This window comes from Saccoglossus kowalevskii, chromosome 8, assembly GCF_978046115.1.
Source record: "Saccoglossus kowalevskii chromosome 8, keSacKowa6.1, whole genome shotgun sequence".
In the NCBI taxonomy this organism is placed as follows: domain Eukaryota; kingdom Metazoa; phylum Hemichordata; class Enteropneusta; family Harrimaniidae; genus Saccoglossus; species Saccoglossus kowalevskii.
Window position 1 is genome coordinate 3,814,128 of NC_140648.1, and position 27,377 is coordinate 3,841,504.

Genomic DNA, 27,377 nt, shown 5'->3' on the forward strand with positions numbered 1-27,377 from the left:
ATCTTCATGAACATGTAAAGTAACAACATAACTCATCGTTTTCTTGGCAAATTCGTAAACTCAAAAGCCAGTGAATATACTCAAAATATCAAGTTGAAATCCAGTGAAAATAAATGTTTTTACAGTCTTCAGAAGTCGAGCAAACTATGGAAGAATAAACAGCGCCCTCACAGGTAACCAGATGGAATGGAAATTCAATTGTTGGAAATATTCAACTTTTAATTTCTGTCTTTACGATACAATAATATACATGTACTATTTTGCAACCTGAATTGACTTCAGCTGGGCACAGAGGGCGGTATAAAAGTAATGTTATTGACAACCTTCTCAATTCTCGGGGGCAGACATCCTGGCAACCATCACGGTGAAAAACGGTACTTTGGGATGGTTGTTGAGACTCCTCTGAACAGTGTAACGCGATTAGCCAAGATTACTTCAAAGTTGATTTTGTGCTGTTTTCTCGAATTTAGCCGCTTTCACCGGCTCGCGCAGAGTCCATAGAAATTATGGTAGAATGGCTTGTGACGTAGCTCCGCCCTGAGGATGATATTCCCGATATTTCAGTACAAGTAATATGAATCTCGTTTCCATAGAGGGCGGTATACAATTTACATGACAGTCTTCCCTCTATCTCAGTAGTATGAATCTTGTTGCCATAGAGGGCGGTATACAATTCACATTTCTCTATATTCCTTCTATTTCAGTTCCTTCATGTAGTATGGCCCTTGACAGATTCCTTGCCAACGCTAATCGTAACAAGTCTATCTTCTCTTGATCCGCCTCTCTCTGACCCTGGGAAATACAAAAACACTAACCTAAGACTACCATCTTTCAAACAGAATCGCCGGTCACACACATTTTTTTACAGCTCATGTGCCCGACAGGTAATCACAGGTAGATATTCAATAAATAGTTACCACATATTCAGTTTTAATGACAAAGCGAAAATTGAAACTGAATAATATATAAAATACAAAATACAACATAAATCAAATGTCTTTTTGCAGACATTTTATAAACACTGCAAATGCAAAAAAAATCAAGTTCACTGAATTAGCTTTTTTAACTACCAGTAAACAAGTTTTGTCTAATCTACATGGCAACCTTGAACATAAGGTAAAATAAAATCAATTAAAACACTGTGATCTAACTTTCATGGGACATTCTCTGACCAATCAACACCACTGTCTGGGTTAAACTCGCAATTCCAAGCTCAATGGTCAACATAAGGTTCTTTGATATCAGTGGTCGGTTTTCAAACCTTGTCATAAATATTCATAAGTTCATTATGCAGTGTAACATCATCCACCTGTGACTGTCATATTGCTTTGAACGCCTAAACAGCAACAATGCCAGCTAAGTAATGTCTCAAGATCATTACATGTAACTCGTACTGGTGACAGCAGAATGTAAATGTTATGTGAACAATGGAAACAAGTCCCAAAACAGAATCAGTTGAACATGATATGCCAGTATTCCAGGTGCAGTTGACTCACGACTGCACACCACTTGTGCATTATCCTATACATATATACCTCCTGATAGGTGTATATTTGTATGATGCCACGGAACATTCATATATTTACCCAGCTGACAACATAGATCAAAGATTGGTGCATGTCTTACCTGTGTTCTTTGTTTGTCATCTTTATCCAAGTACTGTGTAGATTGGAATGATAGAGTGATTTCCTCCAGACAGTGCATCAAATCATATGTCTGATGAGAACTAAATACAACTTGATCACATTCTAGTAATGGTAAAGCATCCGTCAAAAGAGTTAACCAAAATCTAGGGGAAAAAAGTGTAAGTGTCCACCTCTATGTAAGACCACCTGTCTATAGTGACCACTTTTACTGCAATTAGAAAAGCTGGATCTCATTCTGAATGTCACTGCTCCAATACAGAGGCCAAGCTTCAGATTCCTCTATAATATATATCTTATTTCCACTCTAGCGTTCTTCAAACCAAATTATATGTGATGTACAAACACTAGTATTTTGAATAGAATAATGACAAAAAAAAACTTTTTTCATTGAACAGCTGATTGTAGATGACATGAAGTGACAAAGTTTCTCCCAACTTAAATACTTTTATGAGCTTACAATATGATGAATTTTAACAGATTTTAATTCCAACACATTCCTAACAAATAATATTTGAGGGCTTACATGAAAAAGCTAATTTTCTAATGTAAAATAAGTTGTTTATATTTGTTATGCATAGCAGAATGAAGTTTATGCTGGCAAAAAAAAATCCATGAACGTCACCTGTCAGTAAATCAGAACCCCAAATCAAATTAAATCAGGAAAATTTCACTGCTACAGAATTTTCTGATTATTTTAAGCAGTTTAAGTAAACCTTGCTATGCTGTAATTAAGCTAACAAATAAAGTATGTACACCATAATCATAATTTTTACAGCATGTATGAGGTACTTACTTCTGTGGTGCTAGTTTGGCAGATAACAATGACAGCAATAGATTGGCCGCTTCTCTGAATTCACCGTGCTCATACATCTTATGAAATTCTCTGTATTTACCTGGAAGTTATCAGAATCAAAATGGTTTAACAAACCAATTTGAACAACCTCGCATTAATGGAGATATCATTGGAAGCCTTGAAAGATGTAAAGTGTTATACACCAAATGTAAAATATTTGAATCAGAACTTTCTGCCAATAGCCGAACATTTTTATAGATTCAGTTACTACGTTCACGCTACAGGATCTCGGCACGTGCCGAAATTTTTAATCTGTTGTGTTTGCAGAGAGATTACAGCAGTTGCGTTCACGTTATTCGGGACCCACTTACATGGAAAATGATATGCATATGATGATAATAATAATTGTTATAGTGAAATTATATCCATTTGTTGCTATGGTCTTTATTACGAGCCATCGTGCACATGAACGGCAAAGAAGATTCGAAACATAAATATGCACCACTGACGACGGTTTGCATTCATTCCATTAATTACTATAGCATCCGACCATATACTAGTACAGTATATCTTAATTTCCTGTCATTTCATACTCGTATGAATCAACTTATGTTTTTCTTAAATTTACCACCGAGGGCGTGATATCGACTCGTGTCGGGCGTTCAGACAGCAAATCTCGGCACGTCCCGAGTTTTGGTCCCAAGCATCTATCGGGACCGAGATAGAGTTCTTTTCGGCACTTGCCGACTCGGTCCCGACTGTTCATATTTAAGTTTCGGCACGTGCCGACTCAGTCCCAAGTCTCGGCACGTGCTGAGATCTCTAACGTGAACGCCCCTTTTATGAATAAGATACTAAATCACTTTATCACAAAATCAAACATCTCCAGTAAACCAACAATTTGTCTTGGTCATTATGTATAGGAATACAAGCACTGGCATCTTTTATATTGAAGTATCATAGTCGTCATTTGGTGCCCATTTGAATTTCATGTGGACAAACAATTTTACATAGATTGCATGAGACCCACACCCATACACGTATACATAGTGGTAAAACTGCAATGCTCTCAAATTTTAATAAATTGAAGTATTATTGTGGAAGTATGTGTGAGGTTCAAAATCGGTACTCTGCACCATCGGAATGCGTCGGCGCATTTCCTGAATTAAGCATTGTGCGCCATCTACTTGCGCCACCATTCTGCGCCCCTCATTCTGCAAAAATGAGAAAATTTATACTGTGCCCTATTCTGGGCTCAAAATTAAGTTACAGCAATGATTTTCAATCCTGTTTATCAAAGCAATCAGGATGGTTTTATGTGAAATACTGTTATAACATTTTGTAAAGGCTTCGACAAGCACAAAACTATTGGAAACAAACAAATCATTCTGCTCTCTTCATTTGCGTACAAACTATTTTTGTATTCAAGGACTCAATCTAGGTCAATTGTAACAAAGTTTAAACAATGTTTTCATTCTTGATCTATTAATTTTAGTCCTTTTTTATTGAAATTGCCCGCTAGTTAGGCTGTCACTCTGCGCCATTGAAAAGCAATGCAATGTTGTTTTATATGACGCAATCTAGGTCTACTCTTGCGTAGTTGAAACAATGTTTCATTTCATTGTACTCGTTCCACAGGACACTTCTTTTGTATTTCATCATGAGATTTTATGAAGTTTCGATGCCAACAAAATCCAACTTCACACTTGCGTGTCTTTGCACTGTCTAGTATTTTACAAAAACAGACGTGCTCATAGCTTCACACACACAACTGTAATTCACACGGCTTCATAGACACGCGATGAACAAAACGAGCAAAATTAAAATTCTCAAGACAGTAAATGTAATTACTTTGTCAGTTATTGATGTTGGTTTGCTTGGGAAGCCACAAACAAAATTGTAGCTGCCTAGTTTGCTACAATAAACATTGTTTTAAAACACTCACCCAGACTTCAAGTCTTGATAGCAAGAGTATTATTTGCGTTAAAAAAATTATTTCTTGATTTATGGAATGTACCCATAACTTTCAAATGCAGAAGTCGAAATAACATTGAATGTCATGTAAGTTGGTTTATTTTGCAGCGCAACCTCACTAGTATCTACAAAAATAAACAACCCAAGTTTAATTTGTGCGTAAAAGTTTCAATGACAATGCAATGTTTATTCACCACCACTGGCAATGCATCTCTTTTGTTTGAATGACTGCGAAAAATTCAAATAATAAACAGTGTATAGATCCACAGTTACTAGTAACCGTGATAGATCAGATTTTTTTTCCGTACTGGCTATTCGGATAATGACAACTAACGTATATAATTAATGTAATTATTATTTATGATGACTAAACTCATACTATTTTCAACGTTAGTGTTTGTTAGTTGGGCCAATCAGTGTCCAAAAGTTGTGGTTACAAAATTTTTGAACTGTCTGAAAATCACCCAGGACCGGAAATGGCTGCGCCGACTTGTTTTGGGTCAGCATTATCAAAGCCGGAAACAGAAAGTCAGTAGAAGACAAATAATTTTGTTTTCGTTAGCGTTGTGAAAGTTGGTTAGCGTGAGGGAAAACAAAGGTGTTAATCCGAAAATTCATTGTCTATTCTTGTTTGTGTTTGGTCCAGGCAGCGTTTGGATCGTCTTTAATCGTCTAGCTCTGTGTTTGAGAATATGTTATGCTCGTTTTCGAGAAAATAAAACATCTGTTGATCAAATTATCGTATATTTTTTATACTATTTAAAAGAACATTTGAGTGTTTTAGTTTCACAAATATCCTTAAAAAAACAAAAACGTTTTTCCGATAATTTCGAACTGTCTGGAAATCACCCAAGACTGCAAATGGTTGAATGCTTGCCTACAAAGAACGAAATTACCGTATTTTTTTGTTTGTTGAATTGTGCTATTTTCAAGAAAGTTGGCATGTTTTAGTTTGGCAAATTAATTTACGAAAGTTGTTTTTTTTCGAAATGTCTGAAAATTGTTCTGTAAGTGCGTCTTTGGTGTCATATGTTAATCATCTCACCACTGCGTGAATTATGATTTTTGATTGGCCAAATACCTTTCGGCGAGAAAAAATGTTCTGTAATCTGCAAACACGCATTTTTAGCACCACGAATTTGATGACGCTCAAACTATTGCGAAATAAAAACAGAATTTTATCAGGGCCACTAAATCCTAAACAAGATAAACTGTACCATGACAGAATGATTGGGTGAGTGTGTAAACAGTGTATTTTTCCCGAGACAGTCGCGAGACACTGTTTACAAAACACTACGATGTGGTGCATGTAACGGCCGTCAACACATTTTTGTCTCAAAATTGTCGTTTCTTTCTCGTTTTTACGATTCAACCACTCAAATCATATCCCAGATAATGAACTCTCAAAATATATGACTCAATGTTACGTTACCCCTTTGGAAACGAACAATTTTGTCGTTTTCATCTGCCGATCACTTTAATTTACTTCTTTCCAATAGCTTCGTACTTATTTCCCAGAAATGTTATACAACTGTATTTCACTGGAAACACCCCAATTGCATTGATACACAGGCTTGAAAATCATTGCCGTCTACGAGTCTATAATTTTACATTTTTAAAAAGCTGGAACTCAGAATAGGGCACAGTATGAATTTTCTTGATGGCGCAGAATGAGGGGCGCAGAATGGTGGCGCACAATGTTTATTTTGAGAAATGCGTTGGCGCATTCCGGTACCGATTTTGATCCCCTCACATACCTCTATTGTGTGAATACACATGTTGATTTTAGTTCTTTCCGGGACACAAAATAGTATTTTATTGCTTTGTTTATCCTATCGCATAGACGTGAGCTCACGCTTTCATCAGACATAAAATACGACATAGTGAAACCATAATTCAGTGATTAACAGGATTAAAACTTACCAAGGAATGTGAGTCTATCACTGAGGAGCATAGCTGGCCCTAGATTATCTATGAGATCCAGATTTGAAAATCCACCTCTGCTACTGTACTCTGATAAGAACTTCTCTGATAGGAATGTAGCAAAGGCTCTATCTTTTGAACGTATACACCACGATAATGCCGTCCCCAATCGATCATTCTGTAATGCTTTCATACCCATCTCTTTACATATGCTATGAGCTGGAAGCAGAATGCATACTTTATTACTGGGGATACACTGATCCAGTCAGGAAATAAAGAGAGCAAAACATTAATTTGTCTAATAGCATATTTACCACAGGCATGTTTCATTCTGCATCTATATATTTCAAGAACATGTGATGACACTGCCTGCCAACCCTGTAAATCTCTAATTCATCATGTCCCTCTCTCCCCATCACATAAAGCACAATATACATATCACACAAACACTATTGGTGAGCAGTATAAACAAATTGTTAGGCCAGAAAAACAAAAGAAAATCTGTTGAAATTTAAAAATGATGCTTTTATTTTTAGAAAAAACAACAACAAAAAGTAAATAATGATGACCAAGACACTTTTCCCCTAATTCAGCCAAATGTAATGTATTTTTACCTTAAACAATTCGCAGGAACACAATTTTGAGACAGATAGTGGAAAAGAAATTACACCTTACCTTGCAGCTCCATGCCTCTTTTTTCACATGCTCTCAGTACTTTCAGAGCCTTTCTTTCAGTCTGTATAGGTATTCTTTCAATGTACAGTTCTAAATAATGTCTGGGTAGAAAACAACATTTTGTCATTACCGGTACTACATTTTTATTTTTGTTTATAATTTTAATGTTGCTTTTCAACTACCGGTACTGTCAATATACTATAGTATCTGAAAATCATGTACTAGTAGTGCATGTCTACGTAATTGAGCTAGTTTTCAAAGATATAAACCATTTTTCAGAATCAACTAGTCAGGGTCAGGCTGCAATTCAACAAACAAAAGGACATCGCATATATGCTGGGAGCATTCCAACAAATATGAAGCAAAATGTTATGCCATCTCTGTGTGATTTCTGTAAAAATAGAAATGATGCTCTCACCTTCCAACTTCTGGGCAATGATCTAGATAATCCATACCAATCTGCCACAAACTTTGGGGAGAATACAAATGTAGTTTAAAATACAATGGCATCACATTGCCCACACTGTAACGATTTTCACCAGTATAATACATTAAATTGCCATTTAATAGATTGATGGCACAGCCCTGTCATGTAGTCCCAAACATGAATATGTTCTTGTGGCATATTGCACTATGAGTCAGCAATTGAACTTGCAATTTAAATTTGAGACAACAGTGACATTCAATTTCCGACACTGTCACCTGGCACATAAAAAGAAAACAAGTCTGAAATATACACTATACTACCTTTCATGTGACATCAGACTTGTTGCATACTCCAGTAGTAAGAATTCTCTCAAATTGGAACCAAAACTAGAAGATGAATATAATCAGTTTGTTACAAACGCTCTCATTCTTCACATGGTTGAGAATATCGCAATGGATACATAATGGCTGTGCGGCGATATCGGAATAGATACATAATGTCTGTGCAGCGATATCGCAATGGATACATAATGGCTGTGAGGCAATATCGCAATGGATGCATAATGGCTGTGCAGCGATATCGCAATGAATACACAACGGCTGTGCGGCGATATCCCAATGGATACATAATGGCTGTGTGGCGATATCGCAATGAATACATAATGGCTGTGCGGCAATATCGCAATGGAAACATAATGGCTGTGCGGCGATATTGCAATGAATACATAATGGCTATGTGGCGATATTGCAATGGATACATAATGGCTGTGCAGCGATATCGTAATGGATACATAATGGCTGTGCGGCGATATCACAATGGATACATAATGGCTGTGTGGCGATATCACAATGGATACATAATGGCTGTGCGGCGATATCGCAATGAATACATAATGGCTGTACAGCAATACCTCAATGGATACATAATGGCTGTACAGCGATATCGTAATGGATACATAATGGCTGTGCGGTGATATCACAATGGGTACATAATGGCTGTGCAGCGATATCACAATGAATACATAATGGCTATGTGGCGATATCACAATGGATACATAATGGCTGTGCGGCGATATCGCAATGAATACATAATGGCTGTACAGCAATACCTCAATGGATACATAATGGCTGTACAGCGATATCGTAATGGATACATAATGGCTGTGCGGTGATATCACAATGGGTACATAATGGCTGTGCAGCGATATCACAATGAATACATAATGGCTATGTGGCAATATTGCAATGGATACATAATGGCTGTACAGCGATATCGCAATGGAAACATAATGGCTGTGCGGCGATATCGCAATGAATACATAATGGCTATGCGGCGATATCACAATGGATACATAATGGCTGTGCAGCGATATCGTAATGGATACATAATGGCTGTGCGGCGATATCACAATGGATACATAATGGCTGTGCGGCGATATCGCAATGAATACATAATGGCTATGTGGCAATATTGCAATGGATACATAATGGCTGTACAGCAATACCTCAATGGATACATAATGGCTGTACAGCGATATCGTAATGGATACATAATGGCTGTGCGGTGATATCACAATAGGTACATAATGGCTGTGCAGCGATATCACAATGAATACATAATGGCTATGTGGCAATGTTGCAATGGATACATAATGGCTGTACAGCGATATCGCAATGGATACATAATGGCTGTGCGGCGATATCGCAATGGATACATAATGGCTGTGCAGCGATATCACAATGGATACATAATGGCTGTGCAGCGATATCACAATGGGTACATAATGGCTGTGCGGCGATATCGCAATGAATACATAATGGCTATGTGGCGATATTGCAATGGATACATAATGGCTGTGCAGCGATATTGCAATGGATACATAATGGCTGTGTGGCGATATTGCAATGGAAACATAACGGCTGTACAGCAATACCTCAATGGATACATAATGGCTGTACAGCAATATCGCACTGGATGCATAATGGCTGTGCGGCGATAGTATCAACCATTGCACAGTGAAGATCAAGGGTCTACTGAAAGAAAAACTGGATTATATGCATACAGTGTATGTTTCTCATTAGCACTTGCCTTTGTACAAATTTTGAAACCAGTCAAACATGTACTAGAACTATGTTGAACAGACACATGCATGGACAGACACCCACAAAATGGGGACTTGGTCAGACTTTTTCTGACAGGGGCTAAAAAGACATTTTTGCAACTTTGTGTTACCAAGTCTGAGTGCCGTTAAAATCCTATTATAAACGGCATACCCAATAGTAACCGCACCCCCGATTTCAGCTTCAGTGTTAAAAAGTTCTCAACAAAAATTGAAAACATGAAAAGTACCTATTACTAACCGCACCCCCAATTCAACAAGACCGTGACCGACTTTGTTTCGACCAGCTGGTACATTGTTCCTAATCCTATTCATTTGTTTCGACAACGTGCCTAAAAATATTCACACCTCTTTATTGTTCAGTGTTAGGATGTCAAACACGCAGTGAAACTGCTTTTGTCTTGTGACAACGTTTGTCAATACTCCTTATGAATACGTCCATGTGTTGCAAGTTTTCGACAATGAGCTGTTCTCACCGAAAAACTGTTAAATTCTTTTTCAATGCTCAGTTTATCTTTCGAAAACAACTAATTTCGTGATTTAAAAAAAGTCATGTCGTTTTCCCATGGAAATCAAAGCCAAAAAATCGCACTACATTATCGGTAAATCGCTTCCGGGTTTCGTTCACCATGAAGATGGTGACCTGTCATTAACATATTTAAATGAACTAAGGTAATTTGAACACGTGGGCACCATCCAGCATTTTGATTGGTTAATTAGCGACTTGACCTGTCCGGTCAAGTAATGTCTCGTGTGCATTCAAACTACATAGCGGAAGTCGTGTCGCATCAGTCGTTTACATGTGACGGAAATAATTCGCTTACGGTGAAACTAAGTTGAATTTTACTTGCATTTGATAACAATTCAACGAATTTATTTTTTGTGCGTTATTATAATCACTACTAAGTAATAATCAACAATTTCAACAGTTCGAAAACAAGTAAGTTATTCACTTGTGAGCCGAAGCATGGCCGAATTGCATTACCGTACACAGGGTACCGTACTTTTTTAGTGCCGTACCATGATCATTTTCTACTAAGCAATGCATTAATGTTTGTTTTTATTTGAAACTCCTGTCAGAATATACTTTCCGTTACGAAGAAAATAAAAAAAAAAATGCATATTACATTAAATATACAGAGTATTGTTTTTTCATGTGAACAGTTTTTTTGTGACGTGAAGCTTATCACTCTTCCCTGACATCTAAATTGGAGTTGATCCCAATTTTGTATTTGATACATTGTAATATAAACCGCGGTTTATAATAGGATTTTAACGGTAATAAGTTGCAAATATGTCTTGAATGCATGCAAATAAAAATTCTTTTATTTTTGATGATAAAGTATAATATTATCTCATTTTATATGTTTAAATCCAGTATTACTGATACAAGTAGTTTCATATTCAGATTGCAACTTACTTCAAATTATGCGACTCCAGTTGGCCACAATGATATAATAGATCTGTTAGGTGAGCTACAAACCACCAATTATTCAAATGAGCACTGCAAGAAATAGACAATGATTTGAAATCTCCGATTCACTATAAATCACTACTATTAACTCAGGATGTATTATGTCTGTACAAAGTGGTGAACGGTGTTCATTGGATTGCATCTGAGCAGTCTCTCAACAACTGGTTGGAGGATGTGGCTCCAACAGCGCATGAAACAATTAGGTGATAGTATATTTTGTAATGTACTCGCTACAATCATGAACATGTACTATTTCAGTAGATCATAATATCGTGGTCATGTGATATGAAAACAGCCAATCATGGATGCATATATGATCAAAAAAAGCCAGTTGTGGACAAATCATTTTTAATTTTTGGATTGAAAACTAGAAGCAATGTCACATTCTGTCTGTTTGGTCCAAAATTAAGATTGAATTCAGTGGAAATTACAGAAAATGTGAACAAATTTACCCAAATTTGAGTGGAAAAAAAATATATCACTCGCAATTTTAGATTTTGGATGAACAAATTAACATTGAAGACAACACTCCTTCTGCTGACAGAACATTTCATCCCTATAATCTGGATTTAGAAGGTTTACAGCTTTGGTTGCGGCTGAACAAACTGGACATCTATTGCTGGTGCCTTACCTGCTTTCTCTGATCACTTGGTGAATATCAAACTCTAATGCAGACAGGAGTATATTATCCAGCGTACTGAGATGACTGTTTCCACCATAGTCATCAATACATTCCTGTGAGGAGATATTATGGTCTGTTAGTTAACATACGTATACATGTATAGTATATTTCTTATCTCTAGAATGCATTGTGATGCTTAACCAGTAAGCTTAAAAGTTGTAATAGGAGATTTTCCATCCACTGCGAGATCTTGCATAATATGTGAAAGGTGCAGACCAAATATCTGCTGCAATAGTCAAATGATACGAGTTCAGCTTCAATTTTTGTTTATAGCTCAATGTCAAATGGCTGATCTTACAGAGCCAAGTATGGCATTGTGATGTTATAACAAAGAAATATGTTACACCATAGACAAACTTATGAAAGAATTTTTAGTTGATGCCAGGGACGTTAGAACAATGTTTCTACACTAATAAGGAGATTGTAATGTTATTTTATTGTAATATTAATTTTGTTATGTTATTTTTCTTGATCTATAACAGTATTTCTTGTACTTATTTTAAGAAATGTATCTTTAATTTTGCAGCTCCTGTAAAAGTGAGCCCCTGCTTTAAAAGGATAGCAACAAATAAATACATACCCTTTTATACTTCAATAAAATTGACCATCATCAAATAAGTATTGCACATTATCAGGCGTGAAAATACCCCAAATACCTTCCTGTTTGTTGAATCACAATGTTATGATCTTTGTTTAACCTGCTTTTAAGTTTGATTTCAAGCACAATGCTGGATCTCGCAGTCAGCAGAAAATTGATTATTGACATACCTGGGCATGATAGTGAATATCAAATGTTTTAATAGTTGGATTATTGTATAAAAGTTTAGCTACTAGCATCTGATACCAGGACTGGGTCAAATCTTTCAACTCAGAGAATACTCTGTTATCACCAGCAAGAATCTAGAAAGTAACAATAATATTCAAGTAAATGACATGCATCAAATGTACCGTAATCAAGATGTAGACTAAATCAATAAACTAATCATAATCCCAAGTAAACTCATAGTTGCTGTCGACATAGGAAGTAAAGTAAGCAAATAACACCGAATAAACGGCAAGGTAAAGACTATGTCTAATTAGACATAGTCTAATTAAGTCTAGGTAAAGACTATGTCTAATTAGACATAGTCTTTACCTTGCCGTTTATTCGGTGTTATTTGCTTACTTTATAATCCCAAGTAACATTGTAATACTCCTAGGAACATTGCTAGCAGTGGTTATTATTGAAAAGTAACAACACTCATTTGCATGTCAAAATTAAAATTGCTCAAATTTGAAATGCAATTATTTTTGTGATCAAATAATAATTCATTGTGATCTGTCACGTACGACTTGTTTACCACTTCTGTGTCACTGAGAATGTTCTAGAACCGTACTGTATCTGGGTGGAATATTCTAGATTTTTAGAAAATGGTTGAATAGGTAATAGAACACTGTAGAAGGTAATGGAACATTCTAGAAATTTGTAGTAAATTCCAGACTCATTATGTATGCTGATGTAATGGTCTATTTATAGACAGTGTGGGTATATATAGGGGAGTTGTTCAGCACTGAGTTCAGATCGGAGATCTCGTTGAATTGTATTGGAGTTTAAGTATCTAGTTATTGGAGTAGTGGAGTTTTACTGCGTTATTGTACTTGATGTTTGCAGAGTATAATAATACCAGTACCAGTTGAAACCTCATCTGATGGCTCCGTGTTCGTATGTTATCATCGCCGCCAGGGAAGTCTTTTTGTTACTGTTGCCATTTTGGTATTTGAACCATCACACCTGTACTATACCAATTACGGTAATATTACGTTGCATGTGACAGATCACATAATTCGTTTGTACAAAATCCTAATTTTGAACCCAAATCCAAAAACCCCATTCAAAAATGGTTTTGTCCACCCACTGTGTTATTATTGCACTCTAGTTATGTGCTGTTTATAAATTAGTAATATGACAGTTATATATTGTTGACATTTGTTATCCTGTGTTGTCTATCGACACCATATAATAAGAAATATACAGAATGCAGTCAACCGAATAGAAACATCAGCCATGAAATTAACCGAAAACAGAGCACCATCTGCAATGTTATGAGAAATATCAGGAACAAGTCTCGTCCACAAAACAACCAAACAACGTCTCAAGATATTCAAACATATTTGATGCAAATCAGGGGAAGAGAGTGTGAGACATATTTGTTGTCATGGTAATGGTTTCGTTGATTTAAGACTTACTCTGCAGATAATGGAAAGATTGTTGTGAGAATCAAATAATCCATCTTCTAGGCACTGCTGACACTGATCTTGCCAATGACGCCATTTCATATCAAACTCTGCGACCGACTGTCTTCCCACTACGGTGAACATTGGCATCTTTCGTAACAACTCATCTGTCATACCATACAGCTAATATAAATAAAATATATAGAAATGTTTAGTAATATTGGCTGAATATTTTGATGACCTTCTCAGAATTCAGTTGAGGAAAAATTTGATGGGCAATTGCGTTCACACCACTTGACAACACGCGTTCAAGCCTGATTTTTTCTGTGCAAATTTAATAAAGAATTTTTTTTATTCATTGTCATTAATTCCAATCAAAAACTTCCAATTTTAATCAATATTTTTCATTGAAATGAGTGAGACAAAATTTTTTTTCATTCTGAAATTGGTTGCCTAGATATAGCAGTCATTGTGGAGTTAATGATTCCCCATTGTCAGTAATAATAGTAATAATAATAGAAATAATAAGTACAATGTTTCACTTACCAGATATGATGTGCAATGTAAACACAATGTGTTGTTAATATAACAAATATAAGGTTCCCTATTACCAAATACTAGCACTCTGACATGACGAATAAGTCTTGTTTGCACTATTTCTGGCATGTGTTCCTTAGAAATGAACATCCAGGAATACAAAAAATGATGTCTTATCATTTCATATTCTAAACTGTGAGGGCGATATATACTTACATCATTGACATCACGTTGTCTGTCAGGATGTATTGACAATAATTTACGAGCATCATCAATTCTTCCTTGCAGAACATAAATATAAATCTATTAAAAAAACAATACAATAATTGAGTGAATTGTCATTGCTAAAAATACCTATGATTTGGTTTTCAAATTGGCATTAGTGGATATAACATTTCGTGAAAGTCATTGTGATTCTCCACCATGGCCTATTATTTAAGTTTCAAGAAAGTTTGGTGTCTTATTTCCAGAGAAGTGTGACTTACAGCTGGCCAGTAACTTTCATGCGTATGCGGGCTGGATGAAGACATGACAGCAGTTGCTAACTCATCTCCCTGTGTGAAATGCCACGATACCCAATCTAATAACTGATTTAATATTACGCCACCTAATGGAAAAACAAAATTATAATTTAAATTTGAAAAAAGTATGTTGGAGTAGGAACTATATCGTATTTGCTCTATTAGTAGCGCATCTCAAAAAGAAGCACATGTGAACCAAAAAATTGCATGTGTTGTACACGGGATAATTAAAATATGACTTATTTTCCCAATAAAAACACACTTGTAAAGTAATAGAGAAAATACAGTACAGATATCATACCTCTAGAATTATCTAAATAAGTCAGTACAAAAAATCTTAGTTAATGGATATTTTTTTTGACCATTGTAAAAGGTATAACAAAGTAAAAACGGCTTCAGTGCAACTGCTTCTGAACAATTCTGAACATGTGACACACATGGTATCAACAACTCACCGGGTAGTACTTCAACAAATAATATTTCACAAAGACTCCATATCAATTCTATCATCGAAAACACTTGACACTGAGCATAGTAAATTTGTCTCTTCTCCTCATCTTCAGCAGCATCTAGTAAAAATTAAATACAACACACTGAGAATGACTTATTTGATGTGATGTGTATTGTGATGTGTTGACTTAGGAACACACAAAACATCAAAGAAACCAGAGCGCTTTCAAGTTTAACTTCTTGTTCATTCCTCCATTTTCAGTTACCCCAACGGCACTACTTTTTACATATCAATACACTCGGGTGATCAGGTAAAATAGGTAAGACCATTACAAAAGTATGTATTCTAACGCACACAATAAAGTAGTCCCAAAAACGTCACAGCAAGTTTGATCTCATGTGCCTGACAAATTTACAAGCCATTAAACATTACAGGCTGTAATATTTGCTGTGTCCAGTCGCTTCATTAAAGTAAAACACAGGACGATTTGCTTTATAATATCTTGCACCGATTTGAATAAAAACAATTAATTCCCACACACCTCTGAACACACCTCATTAAAAGTAAATTAGTGAGATTGGGAAAGCTCTTCAGAGCTCCCTGGAGCTCTGCGAAAGACAAAGTAGCTCTACAGAGCTCCAGGGATATCTGGCCAGAACATTCTTAATTGAAAATTATGTATTTGATATTTTTAAAATGCCTATTGCCGATAGAGGGTGTTATGGATTTTGGTCGTCTTTTGAAAGGCATATAACAGTGTAGTTGGATATAGTTGATGGATAACAAACTTTTCTCCAAGTTTGTGAAAGAAATCAGATTTACATGTGATGGCCAATATTTTGTTTGAATGTTTCTAACTGTGTCATAGATTTCAGCACAGTTCGAGTTGAAGACGTAGAAGTGATTCTAAGTTGTTGTTGAATGTTAATTTATTTGATTAGTCGAATGTCTCAGTGAGGCAGCATCTATTTGCTTGAGTTTCCTGTGTTGCTGTCTAGTTTGACGCAGTTATTTGATATACCGGTAAATGATCCACAAGGAGTCACATGACCAATGGGTCAATGCCATTTCTTACCAATACGCTGTGTTAAAGAATACAAATGCATGAAAACAAAAGTTAATTAAGTAAAAGTTGAACAAAGTATGAGGTCTTGAACTAGTGCATTCTTGTTGATGTGCTTATTTTCACAATCCTGTTCATTTTTTAGTGTTTTTTGTATAAAATACATGTATGGTGTTTTGTACTGAAGTGTGTGATTGGTTTTATTTTGTTGAATTAGTGTAGTTTCTAATTAGAAACAGGGTGTTTTTTGTTATTGTAGATCCAAAGTACTGCGTTCATTCAATCATCTCGTAACATATTACAAAAAGTCATACTTACCACCTTTTAGCTGTAGCTCAAGTACACAAGCTCTCTGTACTGACCGATAATGACGACTGAATTTCACCAGCCTATATAAGCAACAAGACTCAATGTCACATACATTTCAGTTTAAGTATAATCATAGTAAGAATTTCAGCATGACATTAATTTATAAGTACAAGATGGGGTAAATTCATTATTGAAAAATCCTGACAAAATTAGCCAAATCTTGCTACATTAGTTAAACAAATCACTGTTTTTTGTTAATTTGCAAGCAGTTGTTTTAAAAACAATGTTGAATGTTTCTGATTCATTTTCACTGTTCCTAAACTTCTCCCTGACTGATGAAGAAATTTACGAGGGTAACTTACTGTGGTTTTCTGACTGTGTCAGCTTGCTCTGGGTTATGACTTTGTAAAGATATAAAAACATCTAGAAATGAAAAACGATAGAATTAAAGTTGGATCATGGGCTTCATTTGGTGTGCATCATTTTTATCTTTGGATGTTGGGGTGCTGTTTTTAAAATTATAATAATCCATGTAAAAATGCACAGAAAATAATGATGGGGTAAACACTCCACTTCATTTGTACAGTAATATAAGCACATATATATCCAGTGTCCTTTGATTTCCTGCTGCGAATTTTTTGTAACACCACCCTATGTAATTTTTTTATCCTATTCACACCAATGTTTGCCATGCCTTATGGGATTGACAGGGACTTTCATGCAAAAACAGAAATACCACTAAAGCTTACTTCAAAAGGAGGTTGCCCCAGATAGCGCAATCAAACTGTTCTTTTTAGAGGTATGCTGAGAATTCTCAGTATTAAGTCATACCGGTAGTATGTGGTTTCTTGTTTCTTTCTTGTCTAGTTTCTATAGTTTGACATATTACAAAAAGCTGAATTAATAAATTACTAATCTTGCATCAAACATTTTACGATTGTATTTTATTGTTATGACAACAGCAGGACAGAACTTTTTTTTCAAAATTTTGAATACCCTAATAGAGTTGCAGATGTAACCAGTATTGATCGGGTGGGGTGGGGGTGGGGGCAAAAATAACAGAAAGGTTAAAAAGCTAATCATTACTCACTGTGTGATTCGTTGACAAGTTTTCTTGTAACAGGATTGTGCATATCAATATCCCATTTCACTATATGAATACTGGGAGGTGTGGTTAGATCACTGCTCTCATCTAGTGTTATAAGGAAAATAAAATAATAACAACCAGCTTGAGTGAAAACAATTCAGATTCACTATTATTACATACTGTAAAACACTTATTTTTTTGCTCGGAATTAATTTTCGCTGAAGGAATGATTTAGTGAAAATAACTCCAGCGAATATACCTTTTTAAATTCAACTTGTCAAAAATCAGGGAAAATAAATTTCATACAAAACACCTAAAAAGTCTTTTCAGTGAAAATCACCTCCAGCTAAAATAAAGTATTCTACAGTAATTATAAAGCATGAGTCATTAAATAAATATGGATTTTCATCTTTGTATAGTTAACAGATTTTCATAATCAAGAATGCCATGTAGATGCATGTCAGTAACAACAAATAAGTTGAACTGTGTAAATCATCAAGGTTGTCACAATTTGAACTTCACTGACTGAGAATCAAATTGATTTATTAAAGATTCTACACGTGATTCATTTAAAACCATCTCAAGTTCTGTATTGCAGGTATCAATTGACTACATTCAACAAATGTACATTCTCGCGTCTGCTACTCGTGTAGTTCTCTGAATATATTTATAATTTATTTTTTGTACACCAATACTGAACATTACTGCTTATTGAATACTGGCATATTTTAAAAATCCATTGATTGAATTATCCTCACAGTTTGTAATAATTTCTAACCTTGTTTAGGTCTTCTCACTCCTGCATGAACCAAGACTTGGTTTCCCAAACCCCACTGTGATGCCAAGCCAAACTTACTACCAGCGATATCTGGCACAACCTAAATGCAGGAAACACAAATGACGAGAGTATCAGTTATAAATGCAAATGTAACATTTTTCCCATGATGCAATGTAGGAGTGGAAATATTCTAAAAAGGTGTGGATTTGGATACCAGTATATTTTAACATGTACCACAATTATTGCAATATCACTGATTTATTTTACCAACAGCTTTCTAATGTATCAAAGCAATTGCTATACATTTACCTACCACAAGTTTATCAACATTAACCTAAATATTATCTTTGTTCAAAGAAATGTGATAACGACAGTAATAATTTCAATAATTCATTAATGACTGGCTTGGTCTTTGAAAATTGGGGCATCATCAGAGCATGGGTCTTATTTAGGAACTTGTACCAGAGCAACTGCACTAGTCATAAAGGAAAATTAACAGTTCCCTACTCCTCGTGAAAGTTACCCGCTACGAAATCCACTTACCGCGAAAGCCACCCATCAAGAAGCTACTAGTGTGATGTATTTCCGTGTTTTTTGAGTGTTGCTTGGTTTTGATTTTTGTGAATGCAAACACATTTTACCATTGGGCTAGGGAGATGCCCCATACATTGTCTATAAAGGTGTCGCCAGACTTGAATTCGTGATCATTCATTACAATACCTCGGATGGACAGCAGGTGTAGCAAAGATTTGGTGTTACCATGTGGCGTGTAAAACAATTTGGCGCTGCATGTGTTTCATCGCCCAGGGCAATTTTTTGACAGTTTTTAAAGTTGTTTTTTAAATATTTCGGCATCATTTTTTCAGAAATTTCAATCTTTCCTGATGCCTAAAATAGTCTATTTTTTATTTCCAGAGTATGCTTATTGTGACTAGCATGAATGGGTAAGCTTCGTTGCAACAATGAGCTGTTATCACTGTAAACAATGTTAAATTATTCTTCTAATGCTCAGTTTATCTTTTGAAAATAACCATTTTTTGATTTTAAAAAAATCATGCAGTTTTCTCATCTAAATCCGAGTTGCGTTCAATAACATTAACATATTTAAATGAACTATGGTAATTTAAACAAGTTGACATCATTCAGTATTTTGATTGGTTAATTTGCTTACGATGGGCTTAAGTTAAATTTTATTTGCATTTCACAACAATTTAACGAATTTATTTTTTGTACGTTATTATAAATCACTACTGAGTAATAATCAACAATTGTGAAATGCAGCATGACCGGATTGCGCAACCGTGATCATTTGCTGCTACGCAATGCAATTATGTTCGTTTTTATTTGAAACTTTGTTTAGCAATAAAATTAAAAAACAAGCAGCCTCTCGGCTGAGATAGCTCCGCTGTTAGCAATGCACATTTCAATTAAAGAACAGAAGATATCATTAGAAAATGAACAATATGTATAGTATCAAGCAATGGGACTTGCTGTTTTCAACAAGAATTCAAAAATATCACTTTTTACGAAAAATTACAAAAATATTCACCAAAATTAGAGAATTAAAGATATCATTACAAAATGAACAAACCTGAGAGAGGTCCACATGTAGTACCTATATATGTAATATCAAAAGCAACTGGACTTGCGGTTTTTAACCAGAAGTCGAAAATATCACTTTTTACCAAAAATGGCAAAAATATTCACCAAAATTAGAGAATTAAACATATCATTACAAAATGAACAAATCTGAGAGAGGTCTACATGTAGTACCTATATATGTAATATCAAAGCAATTGGACTTGCGGTTTTTAACAAGAAGTCGAAAATATCACTTTTTACCAAAAATGACAAACAAACCTAAGAGAGGTCTACCCAAGGTACATATACACCAAGTATCAAAGCATTCAGGCTTGTAGTTTTCAAGAAGAAGTCGAAAAAGTAAAAAATTGACACGGACGACGGCGGACAATCACTCATATGATAAGCTCCGCTCGACAAAGTCGACAGCAGAGCTAAAAATGTACTTGACGTACCACGTCCGTTAATATGTTTTTTTTTTGGAGAAAATGACACTGGGTGACATTGTAATGAAATTTTAGGCGGCCTACTTTTTAATTCAGCAAGAAAAAAAAAATTATAAAACTTTAGATTAGCTTCTGCAATAGTTTCTTTCATCTTGGTTGGCCCAACTGCCGGCATAGTTGGATTTTTTAATGAAAATAGAAGTCCCCAAAAAATATTTGATGATTTTTCTATGAAATTTTGAACCCCAAATAAGCGCCTACCAGCCGAAATAATCGATAATGCATTGCAATACAACTAATTAAATTTGAAAAAAATTGTAATATAAAATATTCCATCAGTAACACATGTCCTGGGCATTTTACGTTATTTACCAAAATATTTGTTCACAATTTTATCGGATTTCTCGGATCTTCTAGACATTTACGTTTTGGATACTACACCAATCGTCTACCTTGGAGATTTTAACATTCATTTTAATAAGCCAGACAATCGTGACACCTGCAGATTTCTGGAACTTTTAAAAATGCATGATTTAGTGCAGCTAGTAGACAAACCTACCCATCGTTCTGGTAACATTTTGGATTTAATTATTACCCGTGAGAATATTGTGTTATCATTGGAAGTGAACCAGGCCGCAGCAATCTCTGATCACTATCCCATTTTCTTTAGTTTGTCAAATCATCATGATAATACATCAAATCGTACCAAAATTACTTATCGCAGCTTCAAGAACTTTGATAGGGATAATTTCGCATCTGATCTACTCGAATCTGGGTGTACTAGAACAGTTGACCAGGTAGATTCTACAGCTAAGTTACGTATTTTCAACACTGCTGTATCGGAAACGCTTGACAAACATGCCCCCATGAAGGAGAAGACTGTTCACGTTCGTGTGGCCGAGCCGTGGATAAATGTTGATATTTACCACGCCCGCACTGAACGCCGTAAAGCTGAACGGACGTGGCGGCGAACTGGTTTAACTGTCCATCGCCAAATCTACAAATCTAAACGAAATAAAGTTAATGATCTTATTGATGTATCACGTAGGAGTTATTTCGCTGATAAGATCGCGGATTGTAATGGTGACCAAAGAAAACTGTTTTCCATCGTAAATGGTCTTCTAGGCTCGACAAATAATTTGAATGCGTTGCCGATTCACGATAACAAAATAAATTTAGCGAATCGTTTTAGCATGTTTTTCGTGGATAAGATTAAGAAAATCAATCAAGGACTAAATCTAAATTTATTGAATGGAAACCGTTTTAACGAACTGCACAAGTTCTCTGGTGATGAATTGAAATGTTTTGAACCAGCCACGGAGGATGAAATAATTAAAATTATAAAAAAATCGTCGTCGGCTTCGTGCGATTTGGACTGTTTACCCACTAATATATTAAAAGATGAAAAGATCCTTTCTATCCTGCTTTCACCTATAACAGATATCATAAATGAATCACTTCGCACTGGAAGTGTTCCTGAGAAAATGAAATGTGCGCTGATTAAACCTCTGCTCAAGAAAGCATCGTTGGATTCAAACATGCTGAAAAATTATCGACCGATTTCTAATTTGTCTTTTATATCTAAAGTCCTTGAACGTGTCGTTGCATCCAGAGTGAAACAACATTTAGAGAATTATTCGTTGTATGAAGAGTTTCAATCAGCGTATCGGACCGCACATAGCACTGAAACGGCTCTTTTGCGGGTCGCTAACGATGTACTATGCAGTATTGATAATTCTAAGAATTCAGTTGCTCTCGTACTTTTGGATCTTTCAGCCGCTTTTGATACTGTGAATCACAGGATTCTCATCGATAGGTTGAGATCAAATTTTGGTTTAAATGGTCTCATCATCAAATGGTTTGAGTCGTATTTGAGTAACCGCATTCAAAAAGTGAAAATTGGAAATGTATTTTCTGATATGACGTCTATATTAGTAACCGGTGTTCCACAGGGCTCCGTCTTAGGGCCATTATTGTTCTCAATGTACATGCGTCCATTGGGCGAGTTATTGCGACGTCACGGCGTAAAATATCATTTTTACGCCGATGACACACAGATTTATTTATCGGTTTCTGAAGATGATCAAATTCGCGCCCGGGTGATACTTCAGACATGTATTCAAGATGTTAGCGATTGGATGTCTTGTAATTTCCTACTTTTGAATGTGTCGAAAACTGAATTTGTGTGCATGTCGTCTCGGAGATTCTCACAAGACTCGTGTCCTTTGTCTAGTATCGCAATTGGTGAAGAATTGGTTAGTGCTTCGTCAAGTGCTAGAAACTTAGGTGTCTTGTTTGATTCGCAGCTGTCTATGGAAACACACATTTCTACTATTTGTAGATCTGGATATTCCCATTTAAGAAATATTAATCGTATTCGTAAATCATTATCCCAATCTGATACTGAAAAGTTGGTACATGCTTTCATATCTTCTCGCTTAGACAGCTGTAATTCACTATTGTCTGGTCTCCCTGTAACTAAGATAAAACCTCTTATTCGTGTACAAAATGCAGCAGCCCGCCTTGTCACTCGTGCTCGAAAATATGACCACATTACAGACATTTTTATTAAACTTCATTGGTTACCAGTTGTACAAAGAATCAATTTCAAATTACTTTTACTAGTGTATAAATCTTTGTATGGTTTTGCCCCAAATTATCTATGTGAATTAATCGAATTTTATGTACCGAGTCGTAGTTTAAGATCTGAATCGAAGTTTCTTATTAAAACTCGTCAGATGTGTAGTAAAAAGTCCAAGGTGTTATACAAAGACCGTGCTTTTGAAAATTTAGGTCCTAAACTTTTTAATGAATTACCTCTGTCTGTTCGTTCTAGTCCTTCAGTAGACATTTTTAAATCCAGACTGAAAACGCACTTATTTAAATGTGCTTTTAATATTTGACTGATTGTTTATTGTATCAGCGCCTTTGATCTTCAGATGTTGGAATTGTTGCGCTTAATTAAATAGAGTTATTATTATTATTATTATTATTATTAACTGTCCTGGCAATCACCACCACCAATTAGATATAATGTGTACATATTTTAATACATAAAGGTACACTAACAAAAATGATATTTTCATAATTTATTATAGAATGATGCATTTTCTCTACCTGTGTAACTTCATGTGGGAATCCTAATAAAGTTCACAACTGGCGATTTAGCAATATTAGGGATTGTTAACTTGTCAGTAATTATCGGATTATTTGTAAGCATAACATTGTTATGTGAATTTCGTTCATTAATGGAATACTGTGTGATGACACTATCTTCAGGGTCTAATAATTGATTCAGACTCCAATATTGACTATGTCCCAGACTGTTTACTAGTACTTACTTACTTGTCAGTGTTTGACTGTTATATACAGCCCAGAACACGTCAGAATAGTGAAAAGAAGCAGCCTATCAGCTGAGATAGCTCTGCTGTTAGGAATGCACATTTCAATTAAAGAACAGAAGATATCATTAGAAAAGAAACAAATCTAAGAGAGGTCTACCTGAGGTACCTACTCTATATGTAAAGCAATCGGACTTGCTGTTTTCAATAAGAAATTATCACTATTTACCAAAAATGACAAAATTATTCACCAAAATTAGAGAATTGAAGATAGCATCATGAAAAGAACAAATGTAAGAGAGGTCTACCCAAAGTACATATACACCATATATAATATCAAAGAACAATACATATACAATATCCAAGAACAAAACACATACCAAAAATTATATCTCAAAAGTGAATATTCGTGGTGTATTTTAAGTCTAACCAGAACGGTAGTGTGGATTTGTTACTACTCTAAATATCCAAACATATTTTTGTATAAGGTAGTAACAATAAAAAAGCAAATAATATTAATAACTTTATTACTCAACAATTACCAATTTTTTTCTTTTTTTTTTCTTTTAATAATAATCATAATAACTTTATTACTTAACAATTACCATCTGTGGATAATGTATGGTAAGAAAAATACAACAATAAAGAGAAAAATACTATAATAATACTATAAAAAAAAAAGATTACAAAAAACAAAAACGTTACTTTTTGCAGGGTTTGTGCTAGTGTTTCAGCAAGACGAGTTTCACTTACAAAATTTTAAGAAATTGAAATTTGACCCTGGATAACTTTATTAGAGATTGGACCCCAACTTACCTGAAAAACTGGGTCCCTCTTCAATAATTGGAGTCCGGGAAGCAAAATATGGGATTAACGCAATCATTGTTTTTGTATATTGTTTGTTTTAGGTATTTAACTAGAGGAAAACTGTTGTTGCATATGTTTATAAAATTGTTTATTCTATCCTGTTTAATTATTATGTTACATTCTATAAACATAACGTTAACATTTTAATATATACACGATATCAATGAAGATTACTTTTTCCAAATTTTTAATTTAAAAAATTAATAATAACAATAATAATAGTTTATTACGCAACTGTAATCTGCTGTGTATACAGTAAGGTAAACAGTGTAAAATAAGGCAACTAAAAATAACTACATATTTAAAAGTTCTATATACACTACAAAAAAATAATAAAAATACAGTAAGTAAATCAAAGTAAAGGCTCTCCCTACCCAGGGGTTTACACAGGCAGTGCTTTGTATATGGTATTTTTAAAATATAGAGACAGAGCAATGTTATTTTTCATAATTTTTAAGAACATTATGTCTTTGTTCTTTTCATTTGAGGTAATTTTGCAGTTTTTCAGGAGGATTTTTCTTTCATCTTCAAAATGTGAGCAGCTCAAAAGAAAATGTTTTTCATCTTCAATATCACCTTGATCATATTTTTTACAGACTCTTTCTGCTGCTGGAAGTTTTGGTTTTCTCCTTCTCCCCAGTTCAACAATGATCACTAAGCCTGAAATTTGATAAGATTCTACCACAGGGAGCCCAGGAACTATGATCAACTGTACACACTCCCTATTAGCGCGGGGGGGGGGGGGGTGTCGGCTGGTATCTAGTGTAAGAAATAGACAAGGGATGAAGGCTCGCCTGGTATTTTTTTCAGATTTTATTTTTCATTCTTTTCGTCTGTTTTTTCGAGTTTAAAAAATGTGAGCTAGCTGGAGCCTTCATCCCTTGTCTATTTCTTACACTAGATACCGGCCGATTACCCCCCCCCCCCCCCACCCCGCTCATAGAGACTGCATACTACAGTTGATTATAGTTCCTGGGCTCCCTGTGATTCTACGTAAGCTAAAGTTATTTATTTCATTTAGATAATTTTCAAGTTCATAGTTTATTTTAAATTGTTTATATGTCCTAAGTTTATTGCCTTCATTTTTGTCTCTACTACCAGTGGACGAGTTTAGCTGCTCCTTCTGCTCCTTTGCTGATGTATAAGGCGACTTATTTGCTAGCTCGGGACAGAATAGCAAGCAAAAAACGTAATTATTGTGATACACTATCCTAAAACCCATTTTAACCAAATTAAGTCTTTGTAAAAGTTAAAAACACTTACTCCATGTCGGACGTCTTCGCGCTCATAATCGGCCATGTTGGATATAACCTATGACCCTATTACCAAGGGAGCGCTACCTGGGGGCGCTATAACGGATTCCCCACGATCATTCAAAAAGAAATTTATAAATAGAAATTACATCACAATTTATAAATAAAAATTACATCACATGCCGCGTCAGGACAGAACCGTATTATACAGTTTTCGTTTGCTCTGGTTACATGTAAAGTGTGGCGTTCAGCTAATATTACTAATATCCCGGAATACATTCCTACGTAAGTCAATTCATTCCTTTACATGACTGAAATCTGAAATGGACAAATGTCACTGCAATCATGGTAGCCCTGGTCCCATGTCGTTGTGTCGAGCGGACGATATTTACATCGGTCGCTTGACTGGTGTTGAGTGGGCAGTCAAGCGACCGAATATAATAAGCCCACGGCCACTAACAACGTCATGGATCCAGGGTTACAATCATGGAGTTTTTAGCTCCGCTGTCGACTTTGTCGAGCGGAGCTTATCATATGAGTGATTGTCCGTCGTCGTCCGTCGTCCGTGTCAATGTTTTACTTTTTCGACTTCTTCTTGAAAACTACAAGCCTGAATGCTTTGATACTTGGTGTATATGTACCTTGGGTAGACCTCTCTTAGGTTTGTTCATTTCATGTTGATATCTTCAATTCTCTAATTTTGGTGAATATTTTTGTCATTTTTGGTAAAAAGTGATATTTTCGACTTCTTGTTAAAAACCGCAAGTGCAAATGCTTTGATATTACATATATAGGTACTACATGTGGACCTCTCTCAGATTTGTTCATTTTGTAATGATATCTTTAATTCTCTAATTTTGGTGAATATTTTTGTCATTTTTGGTAAAAAGTGATATTTTCGACTTCTTGTTGAAAACCGCAAGTCCAATTGCTTTGATACTACATATATAGGTACTACATGTGGACCTCTCTCAGATTTGTTCATTTCGTGATGATATCTTCAATTCTCTATTTTTGGTGAATATTTTTGTCATTTTTGGTAAAAAGTGATATTTTCGACTTCTTGTTAAAAACCGCAAGTCTGATTGCTTTGATATTACATATATAGGTACTACATGTGGACCTCTCTCAGATTTGTTCATTTTGTAATGATATCTTTAATTCTCTAATTTTGGTGAATATTTTTGTAATTTTTGGTAAAAAGTGATATTTTCGA

At 35.2% G+C, this 27,377-nt stretch overlaps 2 protein-coding genes across 3 annotated transcripts in view; one reads left to right on the plus strand and one right to left on the minus strand.

Moving 5' to 3' along the window:
* Positions 1 to 198: 198 nt before the first annotated feature.
* LOC102806725 (nuclear pore complex protein Nup85-like) lies at positions 199 to 26,213 on the minus strand. The gene is made up of 19 exons (XM_006812002.3): positions 26,172 to 26,213; positions 18,674 to 18,773; positions 17,899 to 18,000; positions 17,171 to 17,231; positions 16,818 to 16,888; positions 15,441 to 15,554; positions 14,950 to 15,071; positions 14,681 to 14,767; positions 13,940 to 14,110; positions 12,482 to 12,613; positions 11,663 to 11,766; positions 10,978 to 11,061; positions 7,759 to 7,824; positions 7,430 to 7,480; positions 7,012 to 7,112; positions 6,337 to 6,555; positions 2,440 to 2,539; positions 1,627 to 1,789; positions 199 to 792 (listed from the first exon to the last, which is right to left on the minus strand). The coding sequence occupies exons 1-19, from the start codon at positions 26,205 to 26,207 to the stop codon at positions 685 to 687; spliced, it is 1,992 nt and encodes a 663-aa protein (XP_006812065.1). The 5' UTR covers positions 26,208 to 26,213; the 3' UTR covers positions 199 to 684.
* Positions 26,214 to 26,329: 116 nt separating this feature from the next.
* LOC144356861 (uncharacterized) overlaps positions 26,330 to 27,377 on the plus strand; it is a 32,951-nt gene continuing 31,903 nt past the window's right edge. For both annotated transcript variants that reach the window (XM_085502035.1, XM_085502034.1), the window contains exon 1: positions 26,330 to 26,446. Coding sequence is in view for 1 of the 2 variants with exons in the window: in XM_085502034.1 (XP_085358160.1) it covers positions 26,341 to 26,446 (106 nt within the window). In the remaining variant the exon portion in view is untranslated. The remainder of the gene's footprint in view (positions 26,447 to 27,377) is intronic.